General features: G+C 42.4%; 1 protein-coding gene across 1 annotated transcript in view; it reads right to left on the bottom strand.

Annotated features, from left to right (window-relative positions):
• The window catches only part of abcc8 (ATP-binding cassette, sub-family C (CFTR/MRP), member 8), a gene marked incomplete at its 5' end in the record, with an annotated part of 53,300 nt that extends 33,728 nt beyond the window's left edge, over positions 1 to 19,572 (bottom strand). The window contains 9 exons of the mRNA XM_083665857.1: positions 533 to 688; positions 1,068 to 1,232; positions 2,734 to 2,922; positions 6,800 to 7,042; positions 9,069 to 9,235; positions 10,819 to 10,940; positions 11,537 to 11,678; positions 16,231 to 16,393; positions 19,552 to 19,572. Of these exons, the coding sequence (XP_083521983.1) occupies positions 533 to 688; positions 1,068 to 1,232; positions 2,734 to 2,922; positions 6,800 to 7,042; positions 9,069 to 9,235; positions 10,819 to 10,940; positions 11,537 to 11,678; positions 16,231 to 16,393; positions 19,552 to 19,572 (1,368 nt within the window). The remainder of the gene's footprint in view (positions 1 to 532; positions 689 to 1,067; positions 1,233 to 2,733; positions 2,923 to 6,799; positions 7,043 to 9,068; positions 9,236 to 10,818; positions 10,941 to 11,536; positions 11,679 to 16,230; positions 16,394 to 19,551) is intronic.
• Between the last annotated feature and the right edge of the window lie 275 nt (positions 19,573 to 19,847).

Here is a 19,847-nt window from a genome sequence, read left to right as displayed (position 1 = left end):
AAGAGCATTGCTGATATTCATTTAGTTGGTGGTAGCCTCTCGGCCATGTTATAAAAGGAAGTGAATAAATTTCCAGGATGTACCAATTGTGCTTATACGCTCATTCCTGTGGGTTTCTCTTTAGCTTTTCTATTCAACTCTATTCTATTAAAAAAAACATCCTTCCATGTTCATATAAGAAAGGAGGTACAAAAAAGTATAGCTTATTATCAATTATACATGCAATGAAAATCACCAACATGAAGGTCAAACTGAAGAAAAACAGAATGCAATAAATCCATGGAGGCCTATCATGCTGCGCCTCTTTTCCCTTCTTTTACCCCTTTCAACTGCCATCCTGACTTTGATTTTAGGGGAATAGCGTAAAACATATTAGACTAGACAAGACTAGATTAATAGAACGCAATAGAACCCAATAGAACGCAATGAAATCCAATAGAATCCAACTGAATAGAATATAATAGAATCCATAGAATAGAATAGAACGGAATATAACCCAATATAATAGAACAGAACAGCACTATGGTCTCACCTGCACCGGCATAGCCCACAGGTTGGGACACAGGAAGAAGAACCACATAAGCTGGTTTGTATCTATGGCGACCAGGTTGCAGATCTGTCCGACTGTCAGCTCTCCCATGGACATGTTGGACGTACACAGCCTCATGATCTTATTGTAGATCTTAGTCTGAAGGGGGGAGGGGCACAGGAGAACCCACTCAGAGAAACCACAGGGAAATGTCATATAATGATAGTATACATTATGCCGTTTAGCTGACGCTTTTCTCCAAAGCGACTTACAGAACCATGTGCCATGCTCTGAGGCACTGAGGACGACATGATATGAGGAATATGGTGTAATACATTACTAATGTCATATCCAATAATACAATTCTAACATTCTAATGGTAATGATCTTTTTGGAGAAGGATCTCTATGGTAATGACAATAACATTGGATTTCTCATTGGACAATCTCATTGCTCTCATGATTGGGTTGGTTAAGTTGCCCTCATACAAATTGTTATCAATGCTACTGAGGCATGGTCTATACATGCAGTACAGTACCTGAATGGCCCCTCGTAGGTTGATGCCCGTCTCTATGGCTACATAGTATGAGGCCTGGAGGAAGGTTCTCTGCAGGATCAGGGCAAAGAACAGCAGCACAGCCAGCACGTATGCATTTGCCAAGAACTCCTGAGAGGAGATAAAATAGATCCCCAGCAGCTTCCTCTGAAAGCACAGTGAGAGACACATGGACATGGACCTTGTCAGTGTTCACACAGCCATCGAAGTTACTCAGCAAGATGGAACTATCTGGAAGTTAGGCTTTGACTCTCAGGACTCTCAAGGCTATTATGAAAAAGTAGATTCAGAAATGTCTGTGATGAGTTCTGGGGTCAGTTTCCCAAAAGCTTTGTAAATTAAGTAGTACTTAATTTCTCCCAACAACCCTGCAGAAATGCCGCAAAAAAGTAACTATGGTAATCAATGTTTATAGGTTCTGTGCTTGAACAACAACAAAATGTGTAAAATTAACAATTTTGCTGGTCTAGGAGAGGAGTAGTCCTGGCTTTTTCAAAAGACATATAGTTCTACTTTAGCTTCAAAGCTTTTGGCAAACTGACCCCAGTTTAATTTGACCATTTAAAATCATCACTTGAAATTGAAATTATGTTGATCGGACCTAACCTTAAGAGCTGTGAATGATGTGAACCCACTGAACCGGAGGTTAAAAGGTTACATAAAAAGGGGCTCAGTTGTAGAGACATGGGTGATGGCACTGGGGAAATGGAGATCTTATCTCCATTACTGAATGACAAATAAATAATTTATCAGCAACCCATCCCCTCTCCACACCTCTTCACACTGACTACACACATTCATAAACACTGTCTCTCACACACGCACGCACGCACGAACACATGCGCACACGCACGAACACACGCACACACGCACACACGCACACACACACACACACACACACACACACACACACACACACACACACACACACACACACACACACACACACACACACACCCTGTGCTGCATCTCATCAAATAGTTGTAATGTTATTCGGTCTACTCTTGTCAGTAACCTTGTCACATCATGGTATTATTAGCCCAATATCACTCTCTTCAATATAACTTTTCAATCTTTAATCTCTTCTAGAGGGGTCTATTTCAGTCTGCCCTCCAAGCTAACTCACTGTCAAGATGGAGACAGAGGAGAAAAATGCTCTCTATCCGGTCCAACCGTCTACTGTTTCCAAATGAGCTCCTCTTTTTTTAGATTGTGTTGCGTAACTTTTGATATTGTGTTGCGTGACTTTCAAACAAATAATTAAAGACTTATTCTTACAGCTGAGAAGGAGATCTGGCTGTCGTTTATGGGTGTCTGCTCTGTGTGGAATCAGAGTATCTGAGAGCCAACAGCTTGATAAATACTTGATAGGGTTATATTAGGGGTTCACCTTTGAGGACAGGTGTGCTGGGACACAATAAACATCAGATCAACCTTTGAAAGACAAGAGGAAGTCATGGGTTGGCCTGACTCATGTGAGCTCTGCCGTGTTACCACAGCTGCATCTCTCTCTCTCTCTCTCTCTCTCTCTCTCTCTCTCTCTCTCTCACTCACTCACTCACTCACTCACTCTCTCTCAAGGTTTAAGTGCTGTGTGTGTTTGTGTGTGTGTGTGTGCGTGTGTGTGTGCGTGTGTGTGTGCTCTCACCGGGTTCTGGATGGTGCGGTTGTCCTTGCTGATGTGGTGGACGATGCCAGAGATGCAGAGAGGTCCAGCGAAGCCCAGCAGGTCAGCCATAAAGCGGAAGGAGATGCTGAGGATGAGGGGTCTGCCGAATGCCTGCCGCAGGGCCCTCCAGATCCACTTTGGCCCCTGAGGCTGGGTGCCCTGAGGCAACTGTAGGGACAGGGTGTAAATAGGGAGGGGTCAAGAGTTTATAACGTACAGGAACAGGACATGGTCACAGACAATTTGATGAACCTACAATGTAAGCTGAGTTTCTCAACACCACCACACACCATTGATGCCCTGTTCCCTGTAATAAAATGCCTTACAATTGTGAAACAAGGTCACACATTAAAAGCCTGTTAACTGAGCACGAAAAGTAATTGCTTGGAAAAAAAACCTACATACAAAGGGATCTAAAACCAGTGCACCTTTGAGACATCCAGAACTAGGCCAGGCATGGGCTCTGCAGGCTCGCAGTTCCTGCTGCATCATTGGATTTGGTGTTTAATGAGGCAGGGCCTTAGAAATGACTTGTATTCCCAATATGCAGTGTTCCTGGTCTCACAGCTTCCTTAATGATATTCTCCAGGTTTGATATTTCCTGAGTCTACAGAACTGTGACAGCACAATGAAGAAGGACAGTAAAACATTTAAAAACTACAGGGAAATGTTCTTAGGCATACCTACCTTCTTAGATCTTATTATTTACCTGTAATATAAAACCCAGACAGACTGAATAGACCATCAGAGATAGTAGTACCAATAATAGGCTGAAGATACAGTATGCGGCTTATAGTCACAACCCCCCTATTCACACAACACTAACACAAGTTAGAGTTACTGATCAGAGAACACATCTGGTCTGTAAGTAAACACTCCCTGTGCATCCCTGTGTGTGTGTGTGTGTGTGTGTGTGTGTGTGTGTGTGTGTGTGTGTGTGTGTGTGTGTGTGTGTGTGTGTGTGTGTGTGTGTGTGTGTGTGTGTGTGTGTGTGTGTGTGGGACTCCCACAGTAGCCTGTGAGAGACATGACTGTTATCATCTGGCCCGGTCAGCACATGGGCTTTAATTCAACCCCTACTGCATCACACAGCCGAGGAGAGGAACATGTATTATTGTATCACACATATCAGTCTACAGACCTCTACCTTGAGTACTAAGACAGGGAAAGAGGGAAGACTGTCTCTCTCACACACACAAACACACACTCTCACACATACACAGTACGACACTTGCTTCCCATGAAGTCGAGTACTTTCACCCCCGCGGGGGTCAGAATGTCACAGCGTTCACAGTGGAATGGAAATGACCTTGACCCTCATAGTCATCTTCTCATCGACACCCCCCCCTTATTCCCTCCATCCCTCCACTGTACTCCCTCCATTCCTCCATCCATCCTTCCATCCCTCTCATCCCTCTCTCTGTGCCCGGAAGAAAACGAGGCAGCATTCACACCGGACGCACATGCAGTCGTGACTGTCTCAGTGACATACTATGTACTGGAAAACACTGACCTCCCCTGGTGAACTTTGACCCCTGACCCCTGGCACGTGCTCCCTGTGTCTCACTGAGTGAGAGAACAGGATCTTCCCCACCACTGTCTGCATCAAAGAGCGAGGCTTATGAGAAGCTGCCTGGCGCCCAGAGCACTGACCCCAAAGTGGGATGGGAAAGCCAGGAAGGGACGCAGTAGTATAAAGGACTGGTGACGTCAGCATTGAATACTATATGTAGAGAAAGTCTCTTTGAGTTCAACAAGCATACTGTAAGAAGTGAAGAAAATACAGACATTGATTGAACTGAAGGTGAGGTGACAGATGACATTAATTCAGGCAACTGACAACCTTGGGGGCATACAGGGTCTGACTAGGACATTTGGTTTGTTTATTAAAGGGCAGGGTCAATGGCGGTTGAGAGCATATGGGAGAATAAATGGTGTATGGCTTGGGATAAGACGTGTAGCACGTGTGTATATTCCTGTGAAACTGGAAACTCACAGGGGGTAAGTGAGGGAACGGAAGCAGGATGTGCTGGATAAATGTGTGTGTGTGTGTGTGTGTGTGTGTGTGTGTGCATGCTTGTGTGTACGAATGGCAGGGATATGACATTTCAGTGTTTACGATAGAGCAGCATCCTCTGTGTGCGAAGTTTCAGCACAGTTTTATGGCTCCAGTCAGATCAGGGCAGGTCATTAGAGGATAGTGTGGGTGTCTGTTATGAGAACGACTGTTTGGGATAACAAAATGAATGCTTTTTGATAGGTTTCCTATCTCATGACATCATGCGGGCTAACAAAACCAACTAAATGTTTCCAGAGAAACATTCAAATCAACCAAAACAAGCCCAAACAATCTGTGTTCTCATTCTCTGACATACAGTAACTTCGGAAAGTATTCAGACCCCTTCCCTTTTTCCACATTTTGTTGTGTTATAGACTCAATTTAAAATGGATTAAATTAAAAGAATTTGCCATCAATCCACACACAATACCCCAGAATGACAAAACACGTTTTTTGAATGTATTAAAATAGAAATACCTCATGTACATAAGTATTTAGACCCTTTGCTATGACACTCTTAAAATTAGCTATGTTATTGCTATTTTGTTAATATTTTGCTATTTTGTAAATTTGCTATTGTTTTTTATGTCCCATGCACCAACCTCACCAAGTCAATTTCCTGTATGTGCAAAGACTCTAAAATGCAAAATGATTCTAAAATGCAAAAATGTCATCAACAAATCACTCAATAAGGTGAATTGAGTCTATCTTAATGCAAGGATAATAGTTCATGTAATGTTGGAATTAATATCTGTTTTTATAGGGTCTAAATTTTATAGGAATCAATTACATACTGAAGATTAGGGTTTCACTACCAACTCAGCAAATTTCATAATTTTCTCTTGACCCCTGTCCCTGCCAGTGACAAACATACCCATAACTTGATGCAGCTACCACTATTCTTCACACAAGAGATGGTGCAGAAACTGCATTGCATGTGCTGGATTTGCACTAAACTTAATGCTTTGTAGTAAAACCAAATAAACACATTTCCAGCCACTTTCTTTGCTGTATCACTTAAATTCATTGTTGCAAACACAATTACGGATATGAGATAGATTATTTTCCATTAAGGGATTCTTTTTGGCCACTTGGTTATAGACCAATTTTGTAGAGTGACTGAGATGATGTTGTCCCATCAACTGTGCTTTTTCCTCTATTCAACTTTGTAGATTGTTGTAAGTCTCCCAAGGCTCAGGATAGCTTTCCTGAGCAGTTTTGTTCCTCTCCATTTGCTCAGTTTGTAATGACAACCTGATCCACACAGTGTGTAATTGATTCCTATGCAGAACTTGTTTTCGCTATGTCATTCTGGGGTAATGTGTGTGGATTGATGGCAAATTCTTTTAATTTAATCCATTTTAAATTGAGTCTATAACACAACAAAATGTGGAAAAAGTGAAGGGGTCTGAATTCTTTCTGCAAACACTGTAAATACCTAAAGGGGCAATCTGGGATCTAATTTTTTTTCAAACTTTCAAATATGTCCATGAAGTAAACACAAACACATAATACTGCATTGATCTTTACAGTATAAAGAACAGCTGACCTGATCAGCTGTCATGACTGACTGACTTTCTGAGCATCGAAGCCCATGTGTATACAGTGTAAACAATAGCAGTACCAGTAGTTACCACTAGGGTTAGACGATATCAACATTTTGTTCTTGACGATATAACACTAGAAAATATCAAGATATACAATAATATTGTTCATTGCTCATTGCTGAAGTATGGTGGAGACATGGCAGCTTGAGCAGAAATGACTGAACTGCAGTGCATTGAGACATGTTTTCACCGCTAGATGTGCTTTGCCTTGCAAAAACAACAAGAGACTGCACTTGTAGTTATACACATATCTGGAGTTTTAAGAAAAAGAATAATATCTCTATATGCTCCAAATATCATGATATTCGATAATATTGAATATCAGCCCAAACCTAATTAGCACCATACTGGACATGAAAACAGAACTAAGCTCCTCTACCTTCTGGGCTTCAAAGGCCTTGCGTAGCTTCAGGTCATTGGTAAGGGCTCTCATGGCGATGGGCAGCTTGCCGATGACCTTGAGGTCGATGGGCCGTCTGTGGGCGGAGGTGATGAAGGTGTTCATCCACCAGTAGGTGGCCTTGGACAGCAGGTTAACGAAAGGCTGTAGGAAACGCACACCCAGGTCCTGCAGGTCCTCTGGGGGCTTCATCTCCATAGGGTCATTGAAACACAGGTAGCGCTAGGAGGACAGAGACAGAGTTTACCATCATCCAGACAAACAAACATAACAAGCCAACATAGCACACATACACACACACATACACACACACACACACACACACACACACACACACACACACACACACACACACACACACACTATGAAGAACATAATGAACTACTTGCTACACTTATTTTCAAAAACATATATTTTAATACAGTACGTTTTTAAGAGATAATGATTATCATTTTGGCTTGCTCTCCACTGAATATGGTAGATACTGCCTGATAATATGTTTGTGGGCTCCATTAATTGTGTAAATTATGGGCTGTTTGATCTCGTCTTGGCACCCCCTTAATCTTGCCAAAGTCTCTCATATTAAACTATTCAGCTTTGGGGCTTTGTTAAAGAATATAATAGAATGGAATAGAATACAATATAATAGAATAGAAGAGAAACTTCTGGTTCCTCAATGCAGTTCCCTGACTGCACACAGAAAACACTGAAATAAATATTGAGGCATTTTACACCTAATGCGGCACTTGGTTTCAGAAGTAAGACAGTCAGTTCAGTTCAGCAGTGCGTGAAAAGTAGGTTAGTTAGTTGGGAAAAGTAGGTAAGTTACTGGCAGAGGAATTACAGCACAGACATGTAACCTGCCAACAGCCTGCTATATATAAACAGAGGAGGAGGAAACATAGCCACCGGGTCTCAATGTAACTTTTACCATCCAAAATACTTATAGTAAGATCTCCCTCAGGACCCTGTAGGACATATTGTACATTGTGACTCATGGGACTTCAACCCAGCAGATATGTTCCTGGTGCGGATGTTGCCAGCTCCACACAGCCTACACTCAATTCACACAAACCATTTAAAGGAGCAGGCGTAAGTTTGTTTGAAATCTACCACCTTCGAATTTCCAAACAACAACATCCTCCCTAATAATAATATAACCCCACCAAAATGGACTTGCCGTGTTGGACATTAGCTGTTGTGTTTCTGCATGCCCACACGATTCAAAGGGGCAGCCACCAGAGACAGAAATGTGAAAGTCGGTGAGTCCACCCCCCTAGAACACTCCTGACCAAAACTAGATTTGGCGCTGTTCTACTCGAATGGTGGTCAATATCTGCCAACTGTACTGCAACCAGATCGGGCCCCACTTATGGTTGTATTGGCAACCATAACAGGCCCATTTATAGATGTACACATTGAGTGTGTTGAGTATGTTTCTATCAATTATAGAGTAAGCTATACCCATACCGTCAATGGTAGCCTACCAGTGGCGTCATGACAGCTAAACGGTAGACCTATGGCAGAATCATTGGCGCAAAAAATCATAATCATAATTTGGGCTGATGGTCTGGGAGAGAGACAGACAGAGAGACAGAGTGAGAGCGAGAGGGAGGGGAGAAATAGGAGAGAGGTAGGGGAGAAGATGAGAGAGAAAGGGTGACACAACATGAGTCCACCTGCACACAAATATGCACCCACCACAGTGAAATTACAAGTCCTAATCTCTTAATTGCCTGTCATCATCATCATCTATCATACACAACAATAAGGCAGAGCTTTATCCCCATCACAGCAAGAATTCTCAGCCCATTACAAAACCTATCAAATAAATGCTTTCCTCCAGAAAAACTCTCAGAGCACCTGTGGTTTAAAGGAATGCCTCATCCACACAGATGTAGATACCACCTGCTTATCATCATCATCACCATCAACACTAATATACAAACTAAGGGAAATGGAGAGTGACTGTGCTGTATATGAATCAAACACAAAGCAGCAACATCACCAGATAGAGCACAGCACAGCTTAGCACAGACACACGCACGCACGCACGCACGCACGCACGCACTGCTAAGGATGTCTTTGATCGCCAACAGTAGTTTGTAGAGCACAGCACAGCATAGCACAGACACACACACGCATGCACACACACCACATACATACACACACACACACACACACACACACACACACACACACACACACACACACACACACACACACACACACACACACACACACTCACCCTGCCTAGGATGACGTTAATCTCCACAGCCAGCAGTAGTCCGTAGAGCAGGGCCAGTAGTCCTGTGATGCAGTAGCGTAGCTGCCTCAGGCCGATACCATGCTCTGTGTACTTGGCAAACTTGATAGATTTCATCAGAAATGCCATCACCCAGTAGATCAACAAGGCTGGGGATTAACAGGGGATCAGTGAGAAGCAGGGATAATCATGTTGTTAATAACAGGAACATGTTATGAAGCCTGATAGGGCCTATAGCGTTTTACAAGGTACGGTCAACCAGCTAAATGCTATGGTGTGGGACAGAGCTTTCAAATACCTTTTCATTTGAATTGGGACTTGTGATTGCATTGCACTTTAAACTGATTGTATTCCTCTGCAATGTATGCTGGAGTGAAATGTGTATTGGACAGAATATTGTTAATGATCAGTTTTTCATTCAAATAAATTGTGCTGTTTCCGTTTAGCATGGCGGTATTCCTGATGACTCTCTATTACATTTTCTTTTAGTAATCAGTGTATCTACCCATACACAACCCTCTCACAGATTATTTCAATTTCATCCATGACATCAGTCGAATAATCAAGAGACTGCATCAATGACTACTTATGTGATTTTTTACACTTCAAACATTTCCTGGAAACTGCAGTAATAGGGTATTTTTAGTGCAGCTCAAGTGCTAAGCATTCTGGGATTTGGTATATTTTTCTTAGCTCCCCCAAGACATCTCCAGATTGTAATGGCAGATTCAATCTGTGTAATGACAGCCTCTGGGGTTGGACCCCTGATTGCACGGCACAGAGCACAGAGCACAGAGGGAGGGAACAATGAAGGAGGATTAAGTGAAGAGACAAGTGCAAAACACTGACTGAGGCAAAACACTAATTACACATGAGGAGGAAAATAGAACTGTGTGATTCGATGAAGAGATGTAACACAGCAACCACAGGGATGATTGGAGGGGTTAAATGGATAGTTTGCCCAAATTACAAAATCATATATTTTTATGTTTCCTTACCCTGAAAGGATTCTATCGACAAGGACAAACTTCATCCACACTTTGGTTCTGTTTATCTGGGCACTGTCTGTCTCTAACCACTAACAGTTAGCATTTTCAACCATAAAACAATGGAAGTCAGTGGTACCGAAATTAGCATGTTTGAAATGTCATGCCCGAATCATCTTTCAGATAATTTGAGATGATTACCATAGACCATTGGTTTATGGTTAAAAATGCTCAACTTTTAGAGTAAAGAACCAAATATGTGATTTTGTAATTTGGGTGACTATCCCTTTAAATAATACAGTGAACTGACAGAGAGAAGCTGACTGAGCTGGGGCCTCCCCTCACTATGGTATTACATTGTAGATTCACGATTCAGATTCAATGATTGAAGATCATTATAACTGCCTCTCAGTTATTCCTTCCAGTAATGAAATGTCGTTGAATATTATAATACTCATCCAGACTAGAAGTGTAATTACATCTAATGATATTGCAGATAGCAAAACACCTCTCATTTAAATACAATGAACTATACTATTTGGATAAACAGTATAATTTTCCAAGGCCTGTGGCATTATAGACATTAAACACATACAGAAAACTGCATCGCATTTTAATCGTTGACCGTAGGTTAAGGCTATTGATCGATCACCATTGAATCACCCTTATTCAGAGGACGTGACCGAGCCTTCACATGGCCAAAAAAAAAAGTAAAATCTCTGGTTTATTTGCATTAACTTCCCTACCTATCAGTAGCTTTGGGAAGTTGGAGGTCTCGATGTTATGGTAGTAGATGATGGAGGTGATACCAGCCATGAAGGCCAATGCTGCTGGCATGTACAGGTGCAGGTGGAGGGACTGGGTGAACCTGGTGAAGTACAGAGAGGAAGGGGTTAACATACACACATTTACACGCTAGTACACACACATATTGCATGTATACACACACACACACACACACACACACACCGGCACACACATGTACACACATGCACACATGAGCAGGACTACATGCAAGAAGTATGTGCAGTAACCAATCAATCTATGTAAACACACAATGCAATACAAAAGCACCAAAAATCTCTATGCGATATAAAAACAAGCATGAGGTAGCTGTAAATAGTATTCACTGTGAGAGCCTGAAGAGCAGATTGGGAGCCATTCAGTCACATTCGCACACATGGGAATGTGTAATTGCAGATGTGCTTGAATGCATTTAGGGTTGGAGAGGGGGGCTGAATCTGGTTTTGTGAAGTTAAAGTGTTCAGATAAAGTGGATAAACAAGAAGAATAACACATCCAATAGCTTTAGGTAGGGGCTCGAGTTGTACAATATGTGCAGACTCAGATAAAAATAAAAGTCCAAACTGCAGCAGTGTGCTGAGTCCTTTTTTTCATTTTATCTGGGATGAAAATGAGTCAAACCCTGGCAAGAGACAATACATCTGCAATAGCAGCACTCACCCATCGGAGACGATGCCCTCGGCGATCTCACAGACGAGTACGAAGAGCAGGACGAAAGTGAGGAGCCAGCGCAGGTTGTGTCCGGGGAAGTGCAGCCAGGTGCTGTGGTGGATGTGCACCTTGGAGCTTTGGCTGCCCCAGCCTCAAAATAGGAAATAGGAAATAAGTCTTAGCTTAGAAAATAAATGTGTAATAGGTGCATCTCAATACTCAAAGATGGCTTCCTTTCCTCATTTCAACACTCAAAGATGGTTTCCTTTCCTCATTTCCTTGCCTTCATCTATAGGATCTGGTCTTTACAGATCGGTATAGAGGAGATGAAGAGATAACCTTTGATATACTGTATAGTATTTAAATACAACATATATTTCTAGGTATTATGTTTTTGTTCTTTGGATTTATGGAAAAAAAACTGTAAATTGTGTTTTAATACAACCAGGATTCTTAGTGTTACTGTATCTCAAGGTCTATATTGATTGCTATTATGCTAGTGGACAAACCTCAAAAAGGGCTTTGGTTTTTGAGATACCCCTACCCGAGGTAGAACAAAACACAACCATGTTTTTCCACATCTCTAACATCTCCCATATACAGTATGAAATGGATGGTTGTACACAGATATTTTACTGAAAAAGTAGTTAAATTGGTAGATATTGGGACACACCCATAAACTAAAAAAGCTTCACCGTTCACAGTTCACCGTACTCTGAGTACAACCTTGAACACAGTGAGCTAAATGATAATGTCACCCCTGGGACAGTCTGAATGTCACAGGAGCTGGGCAAGGAAACAGGAGGTCATCTGAAGGGAATTGACAGCCGGCCAATGTCTGTGAACTCAGCTTTAAGGTGGTTCGCCCAACATTGCTTTGCATGATGCCTCGCGTATCAAGTTGTCAGGTGGATTGGTAAGGAGACTACTCTGCCTGAGACGTTCACTTATATCATATTTTTCTTTCTTCTTTTTTTAATTTGAGCTTTTATTATTTACCATGCATTAGTCACTACAGTCATTACTTGTTATCTGCTTTTAGTGTTTGAACACCCATGGCTGTTATACACTTCCTCTTGTGTTTTTGTCTTGTGACTTTTTTCATTCTCTTTTTAATCATTGTTCCTGTAAAGCTCATTGTATAACATATGTGTATGAAATGTGCTATATAAATAAAGTTTGATTTGATTTGACTAGTGCAGTACCTTCCTGGTCAGTTACTGTACATGCATTTAATACTTCTGGAGAGGATGCTGAATAGCTTACTTTGCCTTAGATATCAAACACAACAACATCTTGCTGTAGGTAACATGCCAAATGCTAAAATACTATAATAATCAAAGTGCCATTTGTTTCATTGGCAGCGTGAGTCAATGCTGCTACCAAACACTTCTCTGCCAATTACATTATGCTAATGTGAACTTTAACTACTTTTGAAGAGGTGAGTTAATCACTCAGATAACTGTTGGAACTGGCTGATACACACACGCAACACCTGCTCTGCTGATCAGAGTGTAACTGAACCTCTCTGAATGTCCCAGCGCCTGAAGCTAAGCGAGAGATGGATGAGTCTCTCAGGGTGTGTAGAGCCTTGGCAGTAAAGGATAGAGTAAGACGGAGGATAGGACAGGACACCCTTAAAAAGCAATACTCTGTATCACATTGACACACATTGCTGCACTGGTGTTTTAATGTTATTTAATGTTTAATGTAAAACATTTAAAAAAAAAAAAACCTTCCCCCGATGGGCCAAAATTGCCATTGTGATCTCTTACTTTGATGTTGGGAGGCCTTTGGAATGTGTGAATACTGAAATGTCATTTGACTGGTACTGATAAGATGATGTCTGATTGGTTCTCCCTTACAAACAGCTCTTGATTTGAAAACATACTGTATGGTTGGAAGATGGGTAAAAAACAGAATGTTGCAGAACATATCTTTCTCTTTGTTTTCTGGACAGTTGTCCCAGCTGGTCAGTCGTCCCTCTCTCTCTATCTGTCATATACCATGAGGGTAAAATGTAACATTTCTCTATTATGTATTTGCCTTGTAATAGTTGTATATGTTTACAGTGTGACTAAAGCCTCATTTGATATACACTCACCGAACACTTTATTAGGAACACCTGTACACCTTCTCACGGTGAAGGTGTGGGGAATGTTTTCTTGGTTTTCTTTGGGCCCGTTAATACCAATCAATCATCGTTTGAATCATCGCCACAGACTATTTGACTATTGTTGCTGACCATGTGCATCCCTTCATGGCCACAATTTACCCATCTTCTAATGGCTACTTCCAGCATCATAATGCACCATGTCACAAAGCAAAAGTCGTCTCAAACTGGTTTCATGAACATAGCAAAGAGTTCCGTGTTCTTCAGTGCCCTTCCCAGTCACCAGATCTGAATCCAATAGAACACCTTTGGGATGTGGTAGAACGGGAGATTCACAGCTTGAAAGTGCATCTGAAAAATCTGCAGGAATTGCGTGATGCAATCATGTCATCATGGACCAGAATCTCAAAGGAATGTTTCCAACATCTTGTGGAATCAATGCCATGAAGAATTGAGGCTGTTTTGAGCAAAGGGAGGCTACCAGTATTCCTACCCAGTATTAGTATAGTGTTCCTAATAAAGCGTTCAGTGAGTGTATAAGGCTCTACACAGTCAGGTAGCTAGAATGATGGCTCAAGGTGACAGAGGGAAAGATTAGGAGAATCCAGGGGTAAAGGACAGAATATTTAAGAAAGAGAGTGAGGGAAGACAGGATTATGGGTGAATGGTAGAAACTGTGCATGAGAGAAAGAGACAGATACAGTAAAGAGAGAGACTGGGAGAGAGAGACAGGCACAGGGGGATTGAGACTGATAGAGAGAGGGAAAGAGAGATGATTTTAGATTAGTTTAGATTAGATACAACTTTATTGTCTGCGGCATCACTAGTTACATAAAACTGCTATATTAAAAACATGAAATCATCATCATCATGAGTCACCATACACAACAAACAGTACACATTTAAAGGGGAGTTTGACGTAAAAACAACATCCTGTCCTGCTTTATCGTAGCCCATGTTACACTTGCCTACATTAAATATAACTATCACATGTTCAAGAGACCAACAGCCCAGGGGACGAATTGTTGGCCTTCAGCACCCTAAAGCACCAGCTATAGGGGAGACGTTGAAACCGAGGGTATAGAGGGTGACAGGGATCATCCAGCACAGCCAGCGCCTTCCTCTTGACAGTGCTAACAAACAGGTCCTCAAGCTGTCTCTGAGGTCGGCCGATGATCTGGCTTGCTGTATTGACGGTTCTGGCCAACTTGCTCTTGCTCCTCACAGTGAGGTTACCGTTAGGCTGCTCTCCACCAAGCTTCTGTAGACCTTCTCCAGAGTATCTTGGCTGACACCAAACACTTTTAACTTTGTCATTAAAAACAGACGATGACTTGCCTTTTTAAAAATACACTTATACAGTTTAGCTCTCCTTTCACCTCCAAAGCATGAGTTTATCCTAGCTATTAGAGTTACTTTAACAGTCTCTTTCTCTCTCCCTCTCTCTCTCTCTCTCTCTCTCTATTGGTCTCCCTCTCTCTCTCTCTGTCTCTCTCTCTCTCTCGCATTCTTTTTATCCTCCTCTGCCTCTCTCTGTCCTTTCCCTTTTTCTCCATTCCCTTTATCTTTTTCACTCTGTCTCCTGTACAGTACATGTAAACTCTTATCTCTATATTTCACCCTCACTGTGTTCATCAGTTCATCTCAATCATTAATCGCAGTCCCTTGGTACAGCAGTACAGGGACACAGAGATAGTCACACACTGAGGATGACACCTACAATATGGAATGGCCAAGCACAAGGACAAGTCACTATAACAGTCACTGTTAGTCACTGATGATACTTGATGATACTTATGCGACGGCCAAGCATTAAAGTGACTTTAGCAGTGTGACAGGAACACAGAGCCACCTAGTTAAACACTGGTGACACTAGAGCAGATCTGTCACACACTGAACAGATTCTATCACCCACTGATTACACAGTGCCCGTCCCACAGTGATGATGACACTACTGGAATGGCTCATAGCCCGGGGGACGGGGATCTGTAACCTGATCCCACCATAAGATGATGGCTCTAGCCTCTGCTCAGTAAATTCCAACGGAAAGGTCACATTTGTTTGTCAAAAATAAAAATGCATCCCACACCGAGGGGGTTCTTGGAATATGTCCTACCCCGGCCATACAGTAGGTCATATTCCCATTAAAATGTTAATGGTTTTATCATAGGGGACGTACAGTACAGTCCCCACCAGTACTACTACTATCAAACATGAGACTTTCAGTAATTACAACAGTATTCATGAAGTGTGTCATACAGTACTGTACTGTGTCATACAGTTCATACATGAGTGTCAAGGGCACAGGAACATCCTGTATAGGACAGTTAGAGGTCAGATGTGCTCAAACCCATCTTTCTTTTCCCAGACCTTTGTGGTGTAATGCTGACACATCGCTCAGATCTGTGTGTGTGTGTGTGTGTGTGTGTGTGTGTGTGTGTGTGTGTGTGTGTGTGTGTGTGTGTGTGTCTGTCTCTGTCTGTATGTCTGTCTGTCTGTCTGCCTGTCTCTGCGTGCGTGCGTGCGTGCGTGCGGTGGGGCATGCGTGTGTGGGGTGGGGCGTGGGCTCTCACCACGCGGCAACACTCACCGATGAATAGAATGGGGAAGGTGATGAAGAGCAGGAAGATGTGCGGCACCACGTTGAGAGCATCCAGGAAGCAGCCGTTGTTGAGAACTCCCTGGTCCACATTGTACGCCGCCGAGTTGTTTTCGTTCCCACAGAACGCCAAGGACATGGTGGAACCAGGACTCTATAGGTAACCCACGAGGAGAAAGAAAGGGAGCAAGAGGAGGAGATGAAGACCAGAAAAAAATAAGGCTTTCAGAGCATGATGTCTCCCAAGAGGGCACTGATGGTCTGCAGGTCCCAGAGAGTTAGACAATGACCTCTCTCTCCTTCCTCTTACATCCTGTCTCCCAATACTAGACCCAGAGGGAGAAGGGAGAGAGGGATAGAGAGAGAGAGAAGAGGGCAGAGGCCGTAACAGTCCAGTAAGAGGTAAGTAGAAGCCCTGTCTCCTCTCCTCTCCTAGTCTAAGCAGCTTCCCCAGCCGTGCTGGTGAGAAATGCCTGCATCGTGTTCCACTGCAGTCCCCAGACGTCCTTTAAGCCAGCACTCATTTGAGTGCAACGCTGCTCCATTCCTCTGGAACACACACACTCACATGTACGACGCGCACACACACACACACACACACACACACACTGGCGCCTCGCAGACAGACTGCACGCACGCACGTGTACGCTAGAGCAGCGGCATTCTGTGGTGCACCTGCTTCTCCTTTCTCTCCCAATGAGATTTCAAAGACGACCTTGCAAGATGATATCTGAGGGTCTGAATGTGAGAGTGTCTGTACGGACAGGCAGAGCAGCGGGAGAGAGAGAGAAAGAGAGAGAGAAAGGGGGGGGGGGGTATACAGCTGCAGAACGAACAGGGCTCACGTATGTGTGAGGTATGAGAGAGCTCTACACTCTAAATCCAAACACAGCTTTTCCAGAAATTGCATAATCCTGTTCCTGCATTTACTCTATTACTTAATGCATATTCAGCCTGCTATGTTTCAAAGCCCTCAGGGCCTGTAGAAACATAATGGTGGCAGAAAAAATTATGTAGGTTGACATATATAAATGAAATCCTGAGCAAGACGTGTTGTTGTTGTTTGCAGGGTTACGTTCCATGGACCTAAATGATAGACGGCTTGTTCACAAGGGTCAGCCTGAGCCACACATGAAACAGATTCTATAATATTTCAATAGCAATTACCTGTTCAATAATAAATGCCTGTTGTTTGGAGATTAAGATGATTTATACATCAGATAATCTGTGCATTTTAGTCTTGCTTACAAATGCTTAGGTACATGGAGATGGATTTTAAAGGTAATATTTAGGTAGGTAGGTGATTTTTTTACATAGTGTTGTAAACATACTGTACATAGCGGTCATCTTAGAGGTTCTATTCAACACATAAGAATCAGTTGGCCTTAAATTTGTGACATTACACTGTTCATGCCCAACCCATAGTCAGTGACAGGATCTGGAGTATGATATGAGAGATGTGCTTGAGGCAGAGAGAGAGAGAGAGAGAGAGAGAGAGAGAGAGGCTCAGAGTAGAGACATACAGAAGAAAGTCTAGACGTGTTACCTGATCCCCTCCCCCTCCACCCGACCGCAACTCCACCCTCTCACTTCCTGTCCCGCACAGAAATACCTCCCCCGGTGGGAAGACGTGGGAAGCAGTGCTTAAATTACAGGAGAGTACTGGTGACAGCACTATGAAGTCAAGGTGTACCAGGGGGATGGGCTCAACTCTCCACCTTAGGGTTTAGGTTTTTAGATGGGACCATTTAATGACATCAACAAAACAGACTATCTTCATAATGCAAAGATCTGTTATTCAAAATCGGAGAGAAATGGGGAGGGTAAGCAAGTGAGGTAATGGTGAGCTGGGGGGGGTGGGGGGGTGATATGGAAATAGGATGAGGAGGAGGTATGGGGCCGGAAGGGGGAAAGGTGGCTAAATAGGGAATATTCGCAAAGTTCTGAAGGAAATATATCTAAATATATCAAAAGATATTCATACATTATGTACTTTTAGATATCCATTTCATGATATGCACATACAACATCAATATTCACTCATGTAACCAGTTTTGTTTTCATATTATTGTCATGTTACTGAATTTGAGATTAGCAGCATCCATGGGATAGTCTTGGGAGTGTTTTAAACATCAGCACACAAATCGATTTTAAGAGGGAAGCATCAAGTGAACAGCAGTGCATGTGCATACCAAAACATTGAGGACAAAAAAGGATTTTAAGGTAGGCTATTCTAATATTTCACGACCAATATATTTGGCTCAACACACACACACACACACACCCACACACACACACAAACACACACACACACACACACACGGTCGGTCTCTGGTGCATCGGGTGTGTGTGTGTGTGTGTGTGTGTGTGTGTCATTTATGTGAGTGATAATCCCTATTGAGCTCTCTTTGGGGAGGTGTTGAGGTCAGAGGTGAAGGCTGGTCATGCATCATTTAGTGGCATCTTCAAATTCATCACACACACACACACACACACACACACACACACACACACACACACACACACACACACACACACACACACTTTCACTGTCATGTTGCCTCTCTTTCTATGACCCTCTATATCTCACAATGAGAAAAGCAGTAACACCATAATAACACAATGAAGGACACAAACTAAACACACGCAGCTAGATTTCTCACTCTCCCATGACAAACCACCAGCGCAGCGAGTTTGAACCTATAGGGAGTGAGGTCAGATTCCTGATTCTATTGGAGCGCATCCAGGGAATCATTATATAACGTATGCACGTGCCTTAGTGCTCTACTGATGTACTACTGTATTATAGATATATTGACATGATGCAGGTTTTCTGAGGTATGCCGTGAAACATTGGAATGACCAGGAGTAAAGATTAAGTTGCCACTAGACACTGATCGGAGGTCAGATTCAGGCGTTTCTCCCCCTAATGGTAAGAATTAGGACTTGGGGAGTGTAAAATGATGATCCTAGTATATAATATATTTTATATATATATACTATATATCTTGACACCGTAGGCCTTGAGGTCATTGTAGTAGCCGAGATGATGACCTTTTTCCAGCATTTTTTATCTAATACAACACAAAAAACATATACCTAAATTTGAATATGTGTAGGCTAATGCTGGTATATATGTTTAGTTTTGTTTTAAACATTTGAATAGTTTTCTTTCCTTTTTATGTCTTATTCTCTGACAGGTGCACAGCAGCATGTAGGATCGAATCAACTTAATCAGCATTCAGCCACCACGGGCATACATCACATGCCTGTAAAGCTAGACATCCCATTCACACATTCAAAAGCACATACCGGTTTGTATCTTGAGATCATCTTGTTCCAATAGCGCCGGTTGACTCCACTGTAGTTTTCTTTATGAACTAATCACAGCATAAGTCGCCAAGTGCCACAAAAGCCACGACAGAAAATTAAGTATTATTTTTGACAAAAGTGCGCGAAATGAACCCTAAGAGCTAGTGATGGACTTTTCGAGTCGTTTCAGTGAGCCGGATCAAATGGCTCCGTTTACCTAAAAGAGCCGTTCATTCAGTTACGAAACGGCTCTTTGTTAAAATCAGCCCCGTTTAGTGACGTTTTGACTTCTGATT

This window comes from Argentina silus (assembly GCF_951799395.1).
Source record: "Argentina silus genome assembly, chromosome: 3".
Classification (NCBI taxonomy): domain Eukaryota; kingdom Metazoa; phylum Chordata; class Actinopteri; order Argentiniformes; family Argentinidae; genus Argentina; species Argentina silus.
Note: the sequence above shows the minus strand (reverse complement) of the source record. Positions and strands in the feature narration are given on the sequence as shown.